Genomic DNA, 12,079 nt, shown 5'->3' with positions numbered 1-12,079 from the left:
AGACACCCTTCCTGCGCCCTGGAATTCCTGGGCAGCAGGTGACATCTGTTGTTCCCCCCCACCCCCCCCCCCCCCCCCGCCGCAGGCTTCTCAAAGGGCAGTCTCAACTGGCAGCACCCCTAACCTTTTCTTCCCTCATCTCTTCTACACACTGATCTGCCAGAGCTAGCTCCTCTAATGGGTCCTGGTGGGTGCTAGAAGCCTCTAGTCAACCCTGCTGACTCCTGGTTGACTCTCACTGGGGGACTTCACTGTGGGAGAGGTCTGGGAGCGGGCCCCTAGCTGAATGCCTCTCTCTCTCTCTTGGTTAAAGGATCGGGCTGTTTGTTGTCTACACCCTCAAGCCGTCATCCGTGAATGAGAGGCAGAGCTGCGTGGACAGAGCCTGGGACCCTTCTGTGCCTGGTGAGTCCACCTGTTACTGGGGAGATGCACTTTGTGCAGAAGGAGGAAGGTAAAAGCAGGTGGGGCTGAGGTACAGGCAGGGAAGAAACCCCAGCTGAGCAGTGCTTACCAAGCTGTGGGTCGCAAACCAGACCCAACTGGATATTCCTGAGCCAAGGCCTGGGATGGTTTTGAGGCCTCTGGGATGAAACCAGTTCCCCAGCAGAGAGCACACGCAGGTGGGATCCGCCCTTTACGGTTTGGCCCTTGCCTTTCCACGTGGTTGAGTTCCTCCCTCACCCCACATCCCTGGCAAGCTCCAGCACCAGAGCTGAGAAGTGCTGGGAGGTCCCTGTGTGCCACAGTGTGCCCTTCACCCAAGTGCTGCCTGTGTGGCTCCCCCAGCACTGTCCTCCCTGCTACTAGCCTCACTCAAGCAGACGAAGTCACTTCTTCCACGATTCTAACCTTCCTCCCCATCTGCACCCGAGACAATTGTCCCAATCTGTGACTCAGTTCTTTGAGTCACCTGCTCTCCCCACCATGCACAGAGCAGCAGCTCTGCCTCTTGGCACAGTCCCTCCATCAAGTCAGCGTCAGAGCGTGACCAGCACGACTCTGTCCTGGGCCCTTCGTGGCTTACCAAGCTCTGGGTCACACACCAGAGCCAACTGGTGTGAGACAGGAGCCCCCAGCCACATGGAACCACTCCTGTGTCATTTAATTGACTTGGAATTCAATGCTAGTAAAACATCTAATTCCTCCCACTGGTCACTCTAAGCACTGGGTAGGCACCTGGGACAGGGGTCATCAAAACAGCAGTCTGACCATCAGCCAAGCATCCTCTTGGTCAGCATTGCTCAACGGGGATCCGTTGTATTGTTTTATAGCCTTAGATCGATCCTCAAAGGTGTAGGTCCCTAGTCTCAAGTCTTAGAAAGATTTATTTTATTTGAAGGACGCACTTACAGAGAGAGGAGAGGCAGAAAAAGAGAGATTTTCCATTTGTTGTTTCACTCCACAAATGGCAACAATGATTGGAGCCGGGCGGATCTGAAGCCAAGAGTTTCTTTCAGACCTCCCAATTGGGTGCAGGGGCCCAAGGATCTGACCTCTTCTGCTTTCCCAGATTATTAGCAGGGAGCTGGGTCAGAAGTTGAGCAGCTGGGTCATGAAACAGCACCCAAATGGGATGCCAGCACTGCGGGTGGCGGCTTAGTGTGCTGTGCTATGGTGCCAGCCCCCCACTGTTCCCATTTCTTTTCAGATGAGAAAACATAGTCTCAGTGAGATTAGGATTTTAGTCCTGACTCCGCTTCTCCAAGCTGCCTCATCCATTCTTTGCCTGCAACATAGCCATTTTGTGCCCTGGATTGATTTTCTAAAGACTGGGAGCCTAAGCCATGGGACCCTGGGCAATGGGCCAGCAGTGAGTTAGTTTCACCAACCTGCCTTCTCATGTGGACTTTGCTGTAATGCTGGGATCTAGTCAAATGTGGTGGAGCATTGCATATGTCTTTTGCCACTGGATCTGCACACGGGGACTTCAAAATGCATGCAGAAAACAGAACCAGGGGACCAGTTCATATTGGTGCCTCCCAGCCTCCCGCCAAAAGAAACTCATTTATGTAAAGAAAATTTATGTGAAAAAATACACATTTTGTAAAAACTACATGAATCTCTGAATTGTGACACTTCCATATAACTTTAATTTCCCGTTCCATGAGCTTTTTCAAATACCCTCATGCAATTCTGCTATGAGTCAACTTCTAGTTCAAGGTTGTGTAGACCTAAGCAAGGCCTAGGCTGGAAGCCATGTAGAAGCAGGAACCAAGACAAATAAGACCACGGTCTTGGTTGCTCTGCTCCCAGGGACCCATACTACACCAACCCATAGTAGGTGCTTCGGAAATGTTACTGCCTATGAGCATCAAAAACAAGCCTTCTACTTGGAGATACACTTGTCTGTATCATCCTTAGCATCCTTTACTTCTGGGGATGAGCACATAAATGACCCTTGCAGTTGAAGACAACTTGTAGAGAATGTCCCTGGATTCTAGCTGAGCCTTACACTGAAGTCTGGAATCAAATGTCGCCATTTTGAATCCCATCTGTGTCCCAATCCCTGGGTGAACGCTCCCTTTCATGATGGCGATTGCTTACCACGGCAAATGTTATGCCTCTCTCCATCCATTTTTTCCTCTCAAACTTGATTTTTTTTTTCTTGTAGCTGGAAGCCAAACATCTGGAAAGACAATCTGGCTGAGGAACCAGTTGTTGGAGATGCTGCTTAGTGTAATATCATCCCCCCTACTACATCTGTCTTCGGAGTAAGTAGCTCCAGGAAGAGCGATTTGGCATGAGGGCTGCCTCAAACAGGGTATGGTAGGAGAAGCTTCTCTTAATGAAAAGTTCAGCTACCCGAGTCTGTTTGTTACCATGCATCTCCTGCATTTATGGAAAAGAAAATGACTTTCTTTTCTTTCCACGCAATAAACCAGACCTTGCCCTGAGATATTCTGATGCAAATGTGAACTGGGCCTGAGTAGCAGGGCACGGATCTGGCACCATCACAGTGGACTCCTTAGTCCCCATGCTGTAGTGTAACTGTTACTGTTTTGGCAGCTGCGACAAAGACAGATTTTGATGCTCTGCACTTGGCAGATGACAGAGTGGAGAAATAGTTAGCCTAGGGAACAGCTCTGAAGGAAAAAGACTTGCCAACTCATTCTGCTAGTTATTGTTGGCAAACGTGGTTACTTTTGAAGTTAGCCAAGGGGGTGGGGTATGAATCTTTGTTCTTTTAACTTTGAAAAGTAATTCTGAATATAAAGCAGATTCTGTGTAGCCTGTTCCCCACTGCATGTCTGGTTTATATCCAACCGGAAGTCAAGGTTCAATAGCATTTGTGGAGCACCTGCTGTGTGCCACAGTCCTCTTGGCTCCCAAGGTGCACCAGTGGGTGAGACAGCCCAGCTCCTTGGTGTCGCTGAGTTTACATTTTTGTGTGTTTGGGTGAAGCAGCCTCATAGAGTGTTCATGAGGTTTCCAGTCAGCAAGTCTTGACATTCCTAGAAACAAACCTGGCAGAGCTGGAACGCCCCCTTGGAGATGACTTGGTCCCGCCCCTTCTTGTCTCATCTGTTCGAGAGGAAACAGTATTGTGTTCAAGCCCCTGTCCAGGCATCAAGACCTTTGATGTTCAAATTCTACATCTAGATGAATTCATATTCATTTTTCCTCATCCATAAGACAATAAAATAAGTATCTTCCATAGATGGCTGTAGGGAGGATGAGCTTATATGAGTATATAACCTAGCCCTGAATTTGGGTGCTTCAAATCCTCTGTAAACTAGTTTCTATCATCACCACCATCACCACCACTACTACCATCACCACCATCACCACCACCATTGTCACCATCATCACCACGACCATCGTCACCATCACCACCACCATCATCACCATCACCACCACCACTACCACCATCATCATTATCACCAACATCACCATCATTACCATTGTTGCCCCTGAGAGAAATGACCAGAGCATGTCAGGATCTCCCACCAAGGTCATCCAGTTAGTAAATGTCAGAGGTGGGGCTTGGAAAGAGGACAGTCCCTCCACAGCTCGGGCAGCACTTGTTCCAGGGGACATTAGCCTGACTAGGAGCTGCAGATGAGCACGTTGCCCAGCACAGCTGGCCCTCCCCTGGCTCCCAGCAGTCTGAACCCTTTGCTGAGTCGTCATCTCGTTGAATAGTAACCTGTCTTTCTGCCCTCCAGCTCCTTCACCCCTTCCACAAATCTGTTTCTTTAGAAGGAACAGTTTGTCATATTTTGTTGTTGCCTAGGTGCATAAAGATGCATAAATGTGGGACTATCCAACTTAGATGAATTTTGACTAGTGTCTTTTTTGAAGGAGGTGAATAAGCAGTATGATTGTACTAATGGCAATCGAATCAGGTGGAAGGCTACACCTACATTATGTAAAGTAGGATGAAAGTGAAGTTGAGCTCTGAACGTTGGGGACACTTTTATCCACAGTTTCCTCCTGGCTTTGAAAAGCTGTGGCCTGCTTAAGCCGCAGCCGTTCATGGACAGTTCTTCCATTGTGCTCTTGTTTCACTTCGCTGTTCTTTTAGAAGGCAATGTGAAGGTTGCTAAGTGACAGTCAAATGCTGCCCTTACTTGGCTATTCCCAGGTGGCATTTCTGGATAGGTCTCTTGCTCGCTCGTGGGTGGAGAGCTAATCCGTCACTGTGGTTGCCTCCCCTTAGGTTGAGGGAAGAGACGTTCCTGAGCCTGGGGCCCGACTGGTTCCTGCTGCTCCTGCAGGGCCACCTGCACCCCAGCACCACGGTGCTGGCCCTGAAGCTGCTGCTACACTTCCTGTCAAACCCTGCTCTCCGTGGGAGGTTTAAGGACGGCCTGCCTGTGGGCTGCTGGGTGGAACGCAGCTCCGAGGGTGTGCATGTTATGATGGGTGAGCATACTGAGATTGTCAAGAAACCGGGACACACCCTGATCCCATGCTGGAGGCAGGAATAAGCCAGCCCTAGTACACCTGTAGCCTAGTACCCTGACAGCACCTTGACCCTTGACTCCAAGCTCCCCGCTGACTTCCATGGCAGGATCTCATTGTCCATTAGCGTTCCCTTCCTCAAAGGCTCGTTACCGTGGTCTCTTGGGCACTTGCCACACCGCTTCCTCATCCAGGCAGGCCTTCCCCCTGTGGGTGTGAATTCCTTCTTTAGCTCTTGGTTTGATGGCTCTTCCCCTAGGAGGGGAGGAATCCTGCCTGAATGAGGGCCCTTCTGTTAGGTGCTCTGTGCCCTGGTTGTTTTTCCCTCTGAGTACATATTTGAGCTTTCGCTGGCTTAATGGCTGCTGCACCCTCACCCCCCCTTACTCCAGTGTAAACTTTGTGAAGGCCTGGAATTCTGTTTTGTGGAAACTCGACATCCTTGGAGCCCAATGCATAGCTGCCTTCTTGCTTCCTGATTGGTAGATATTTTGTGAGCACCTGTTAATGAATGAATGAATAAGTGAATAAGCCTGCCAGGAACAGGAAAAGGAACTTTGAAGCCCTTCATTGTGCACTCCCTCCCTGGGGAACATGCATTTGTAGCTAAGGTTTCTATGGCACAGGCAGGTGGTGGGGCCTCCTCACTGTACCCTGTACCCCCTTGGCCAGAAGCAGAAACCAATGTTGTCCGTTGTTCCTCCTCTACCTCCCCAACAGATAACCTGAAGAGCCACCCTCCCCCGTCTGACCAGCCCCCCTGCCTGCTCCCTGGGTTCCGTGCCTTGAGTGACTTCCTGGAGCACCACGTGCACATCCCAGAAGTCCACTTCATCACGTGCGCCTTCTTCCTGCAGATGCCAGTGTCAGAGCTCACAGATGCGCCCCAGGTAACTTCTCTGATCCTGTCCTGACCAGCTGCCTTCTCTCCCAGTCTCACCCCTCCCTGCCCTGTCAGCACCCATGGCCTCTGCCTCCCCTCTTAGCTCCTGGCAGGTGTCTCACTTGGGGCAGTCCCATCTTCCAAGATTTCTCCTTTTTGGAGAAATCCAGCACACCACACCCCCACTTCCTGGGAGCCCCCTCTTCCACCTGCTCTCCCCACTGGCCCCCCGAGTATCCCCGCTTCTGCCCAGGGTGGTCTTGTTTGCACTCTGCTTCCATCCCAAGCCTGTTGCACTGTTCCCACTTACAACTAGAGAACACCCCTAATGGACATGCTGCAGCACTCCTGGTCCTGTCCTTCCTTGGCCAAATCTCTCCAAAGAGAAGGTTGATCCCTGCGCTCTCCACTGTGCCATCTGTACCCTCTCACTCCTTTGCCCCAAATACAAGTCTTTGTGACCTTCTATTCCAGTAGGATATGCCTGCAAACCACAGTCAACATCAAGTTCTTTCATCAGTGGGTGCCTGGCTTGTCACTCCAGCCCAGCCCCCCCATCTCACTTGACCATCACGCTATCACTTTTCTGGATCACCTCTCCCCTAAGACCAGCAAGCACCCTCCCAGCCCAACCCCAGGCCTGACTTTCCACTACCAATCGCCTAGTACCAAGCTCCGATGGCACCTCCTGCTTAGCTCCGTTAGACAAGGGGAACCATTTCCTCCTTCGGCCTCAGTCTAGCTTTACTGTGCATAGCACCCACAGGTTGGCATGTTTGCCTGCCTGCCTCTTTATGTACCGAGCACCCAAAGCAACAGACCTCCACCTTTGCGTATGCCTTCCCAGACACCTGCTCAAGAATGGACTTGGGAATTGCTTCTTGGTTTTGAGTTAAACTGACCTGCATTGCAGACTTGCAGAGAGGAGATTAAAAATGTCACCTCTCTTGCATATCATCTTCCCACAGATCTCTACCTTGATACACACATATAGTACTGTAGGTCACATTTCAAAGTTCTGGAGATAGTCTGCTATGGTCACTGGGAGGCTGCACTGTTAGTTCTCTTTTAGGGATGTTTTTCAGGAAGAAAACACCTGTAATGCCGACTAAGTATCAGGACCTGTGAGAGAGGATTTAGGTATTTTCTAAAAAAAGATTCGTTTTTCTTTGAATGGCAGATTTATAGAAAGAGAGGAAGAGACAGAGAGATATCTTTCATCTGCTGGTTCACTTCCCAAATGGCCACAACAGTCAGAGATGAGTCAATGTAAAAGTCAGGAGCCTGGAGTTTCTGCCAGGGGGTCTCCTACATAGATGTAGAGGTCCAAGACTTTGGGCCATCTTCCACTGCTTACCCAGGCCATTAGCAGGGAGCTGGATCAGGAAGGGAGCAGCCAGGACTTGAACTGGGACCCTTACAGGTTGTTGGCACTGCAGGCAGAGCTTTTATGTGCTTTACGTCACTTGATATTCAAATAGTTCCCAGGGCTCATAATGTAATTTTCATTGCACAGAGGAGGCTGAGCTGCCAGGAGGCGAAAGAGCTGGCTTGAACCCAGATAATGTCAGGGCAGAGTCAGGTGCCTTGGTTCCAAGCCCCAGTGCTCAGGACTCCTTCTGCTGCCTCTCTGAAAACTTCCTCCCAAGTCTTACATGATCTCATTTGCCAAGGTGGCCTGTACAGCTCAGCAGGATGATGCCTGCTTGTGATGTCAAAGCCGAAAGAAACAACCTCCAGTGAACTATTTGTGGGTCTACAGCACCTGCTTAGAGCTGTGTGTTTCCTTTATGCACCCCTACTGCTCTGGACTTTTCAGAGGACCCGGACCCCTTAAATGCTGTGATCATTTTTCACTTTTCTCTCGGGGCAACGCAACATACCAGCTGCAAAGCCGATCCCCTCCCTGCCCAGCTGCAAGTCCCCTCATGGCCCCTGCCTCTTCCTCCAGGATGACCTTGATGCCATGCTTCAGTGGCTCCTGCAGAAACACCAGCAAGAGGATGTGCTCCGGGCCGGGCTGTGCACCGAGGGCGCGCTGCTGCTCTTGCAGATGCTCAAGGTTACCATGAGCCAGGTGAGACCCCATCCTCCTGGCCCCCACCTGTGCAGGGGAGGTTCCGATGAGAAGGCCAGTTTGGAAGGGTCACCTTGACTTTGTCCAGGGCCTTCTTGTCCCTCCCCTACCTCCCTCTGCCCCCAAGCTGCACAGGGGAGGTTCTGATAGGATGGCCAGTTCGGAAGGGACACCTTGACTTTGTCCAGGGGCTTCCCAGCAATGCCATTGTGTGAGTCTGTTGGCAGTGTCTGTAACAGTGGAAGTTTTTTGGCTTATGGGACTGGAAAGTCCCAAAGTGTGACACTGGCATCTACTCAGCATTGGAGGGTCTGCTGGCTGTATGATGGCATGGAGGAGGCACTGCATGGGGACACGGAGCAGGCTGCCAGCTCAGGTGCTTTTTCATCTCCCTAGAAAGCCGCTGGTGCCATCCTGGGGATTTTGCCCACATGTGCTCCCTTTGTGTAATGAGCTGCCTCTAGCTCCATACACATATGAATGTGGGAATGAAGAGGGCTTGAAGAGAGCTTAGTCAAGCCAGAGCATGCAGTAATTAGCAAGAGGAAGATAGAACAGACAAGGTAGGCTCCCAGTGGCGACTTAGGTGTGTGGCAGCAGTGCCAGCCTACTGAGGATTATGGCTATTGCCAAGGAAACATCTGCTTTCCTTCTGTTTTCCTTACTGGGACATTCATTGGCATCAGTCACAGGGGACTTCTCCGCTCTTTCGAGGAGCTACCTCCACCTGTACCACGACAGATGGGTCTTGCCCATGAGTGGCTTGCCTGAGAGAACACAGGTGACATGGTGAGGCTTCTGGATCAGGGAGCCTTGGCGTTGGTCCCTCAAGGCCCTCCAGAGGTGGGTGTGGAGGGTGTCTCAGACGCAGAGCAGGTGTGAGGAGTCCGCGGACAGTGTGAAGAGTGAGCCAGACCAACCTTGCCTCAGGGCCTGGAGGATCATCTGTAGACAACCAGGGCAGCTGAGGCTTGAATGCTTTTGTAAAGTGACATGATCACCTTTAACCTTTGCATTAAAGAACCAAACCACCAAAAGCAAAAGATCACATGCCATCTGCCTGCCCAGAGATGATCATCATTGAGGGCTCAGGGGACATCCTTCCAGTTGCTACTCAAAAAGTACACCTTGCCCTTATACATAGGTGGGTGGGACTCCAGCATCTCCTTTGGCCTTTTTACTTTTTCTCCTCAACATTTTGTGGCTGTGTTTCTGTGCCCGTAATCTGGAATAGCCCGGGAATCATCTCTATTTACTATAGAGCATTATACAGTTCACTGGAGTGTTTACTGTCATGGGGAGTCTGTTGAGGACTTTCTTGAACAGCTTTTAGTTTTCCAAGCTTGATGAGCTCCTTAGTGCAAATCCTGGGATGTGAGGTAGTGTTGTCTTTTGGGTGTGCTTCTCAGAAAGACTTTTACAACACATGTGTGCATGCCACCAGCTCACATATGTGCACCATCCAGTCCCTGTCCCTGTGCCTTGTGCTGAAGGGCTCCGCTGCACTCTCTGAGCCTCAGCTTCATGGCCAAAGGCATGCGGTTTTCACAGTTGAACTTTTCACATTTATTCAACTGGAGTTGAAACCACTGTTCTTCATATGCTACGTGACTATTTCTACTTTTTTTGTGAACTACATGTTTATTTCTTTATTTAAAAGGCAAAGTAATAAACAGAGGGGCACACACACCCACACGCACATACAGAGAGAGAAGGATCTGCCATCTACTGGTTCATTCCTCAAACACCTACAACAACTGGGAAGTGTGGGGAGCAGGGTGTTAAAGCCGCTCCTGGGACTGGGAGGGGCCGTTGCAAGATGGCGGCTGGCCCAGGGCATCTACTCAGCATTGGAGGGCCAGGAGGTGGAGCTGGTCTCCCAGCAGGTAAACAGGATAGGCTAGTTACCCCATGGTGATTACTGGCCTATCATGTAGCGCCAAGTGGACCCACGGAGAGAAGTGATTGGTGGAGAACTAGAAAAAAGTAGCGGGTAAAAGCTAGTGGGAGGACAGACGGACGAAGACGGACAGGGGACGGAATAGATGACGACGACGAAGAAAGACTGGGGGGTGATGAGGCGACTGGGGAATGAAGCAGAGAAGAAATGTGGGAAGAAGAGTGGCGGAAGAAGTGGTAGGAAAGCTTAGACCAATGGGGACAGGCGCAGCAGAGAGAAGGTTTTAACATAGCCGCTTTTGGCAGTGAGAGGTCTGGTTGCCAGCTTTTCCCAGACTCCCAAGAGTATGACTTGGCATTTTTAGTTTCGCTGCTGCTGGGCAGCGGCGGCGACAGGGAAGGGCCAGGAACTTCATCTGGGTGTCCGACTTAGGCAACTGGGTACCTGGGCCATCTTCTGGTGCCTTCCCAGGGGCATTCTCAGGGAACCGGAGCAGAAGTGAGGCAGCTGGGATTCCAACAGGTGCTCACAGGGGATTGATTGTGGCATTGTGAGAGCTGCTCCACAGTGCCGACCCCTGAATTGCCCGTTTCTGTCTTTTGTCAGTTTCTGTGTGTGTGTGTGTGTGTGTGTGTTGTGAGAAAGTATAGATCACACTTTTGCCCTTTTTGAAACACAGATTTACTTTTTACATTGTTACTGGTTTGTCTTTTAGCTTCTACTTAGAGGATGATGTGCTTTTTTCTTTTGATCAGATGCCCATGCTGAGTTATTTTTTACATTCATGCCACAATTTGATGTGGTCATTCTGTTCTTATACTTTGAAAAATTCATTATGTTAAATATTTATGTTTTTTTGTGTACATATTTGTAGATGGTACTAAAGTTTTCTTTTGTTGGATATTTGTTGAGTTTCGATATCAATGTAACAAAAAGGCATCTTTATTTTTTAAAGTTTATATTCAGGATGTGAAGTTCATGATTCTTTTTTGCTGTTAAAAGTAGTCCTTTTTTAAGATTTATTTTTATTAGAAAGTCAGATATAAAGAGAGGAAGAGAGACGGAGAGGAAGATCTTCCATCTGCTGATTCACTCCCCAAGTGGCCACAACGGCCAGAACTGTACCAATCTGAAGCCAGGAGCCCAGATCCTCTTCTGGGTCTCCCACATGGGTGCAGGATCACAAGGCTTTGGGCCATCCTCGACTGCTTTCCCAGGCCACAAGCAGGGAGCTGGATGGGAAGTGGCACTTCTGGGATTAGAACTGGCACCCATATGGGATCCCAGGATGTGCAAGGCAAGGACTTGAACCGCTAGGCCTCCATGCTAGGCCCAGTTCGGATTTCAGGTTTTTTTTTTCATGAAATAAACTTGCAATTCCATTTTCCAGGAACTTCTGGAAGTTTAAATTTTCTTCTGCTTGTGTTATATTTTCCCTGTGAAACTGCCTCTGTCTAAATTTTTCCAAGATCATTGACTTGTTTGGGTTTGCTTTAAAAGATTTTTCTCTTTGTTTGAAAGACAGAGTGACACACAGAGAAAAAATGTTCATCTACTGGTTCACCCCCCAAGTGATGGCAACAGCCAGCGGCTGGGTGGAGCTGAAGTGAGGAACCAGGAACTCCATCCAGGTCTCCCACGTGGGTGGCAGGGGCCCAAGCACTTGGGGCACCCTCTGCTGCTTTTCCAGGCGCATCAGCAGGGAGCTGGACTGGAAACAGAGCACCTGGAGTTCAAACCAATGCTCCTTTATGGGATGCTGGTTGTTCAGTGAGAACAATTTCATTTTAATTAATTCATTTCATGTTCTACTCAATGCTTTTCCCCTTCTTATTTTGAGGTCCTTGGCTCCCTCTTTTTACTCCCCGCTTCCTGTTGCAGAAGGAGTTGAGTGCCTAGGGGTTTATTTTAAGAAACAGCGCTTGAATCAATTCAGTTTCCTGGTTATTTTTTTCTTATCAGTTTCAAACCTTTTGGTATCTTTGCTGTTGTTTTCTCAATGTCCATGATTCCTGGTTTTTAATTTATTTTAAATTTGACAGACGGACAGACGGACACACACTCATATGTGGATGTGAAGAGACAGGGAGCTAGCATCCATGGGTTCTCTCCCCATGGGTACATAGAGGACCAGCTGGGGCCAGGGCGTGTGGCTCAGGCTGAAGCTGAGAACTGAAGCCAAGGGTCCCACACAGGCTTTTTCTTTCTGAGTAAAATTCATGTCAGCCATTCTGCAGCAGGTGGCAGCCTCTGGAACAGCAGCTGCTCAAATGCAGCCACAGAAGCTAGGAAACGTGACTCCCACTAGGCG

At 49.7% G+C, this 12,079-nt stretch overlaps 1 protein-coding gene across 2 annotated transcripts in view; it reads left to right on the top strand.

The window, feature by feature from the left end:
• The window catches only part of WDFY4 (WDFY family member 4), a 231,424-nt gene that overhangs the window by 98,538 nt on the left and 120,807 nt on the right, over positions 1 to 12,079 (top strand). For both annotated transcript variants that reach the window (XM_058671561.1, XM_058671562.1), the window contains exons 27-31: positions 314 to 405; positions 2,615 to 2,714; positions 4,664 to 4,869; positions 5,629 to 5,798; positions 7,743 to 7,868. In XM_058671561.1, coding sequence (XP_058527544.1) covers positions 314 to 405; positions 2,615 to 2,714; positions 4,664 to 4,869; positions 5,629 to 5,798; positions 7,743 to 7,868 — 694 coding nt within the window. The remainder of the gene's footprint in view (positions 1 to 313; positions 406 to 2,614; positions 2,715 to 4,663; positions 4,870 to 5,628; positions 5,799 to 7,742; positions 7,869 to 12,079) is intronic.

Source organism: Ochotona princeps, chromosome 13, assembly GCF_030435755.1.
Source record: "Ochotona princeps isolate mOchPri1 chromosome 13, mOchPri1.hap1, whole genome shotgun sequence".
NCBI lineage: Eukaryota > Metazoa > Chordata > Mammalia > Lagomorpha > Ochotonidae > Ochotona > Ochotona princeps.
Note: the sequence above shows the minus strand (reverse complement) of the source record. Positions and strands in the feature narration are given on the sequence as shown.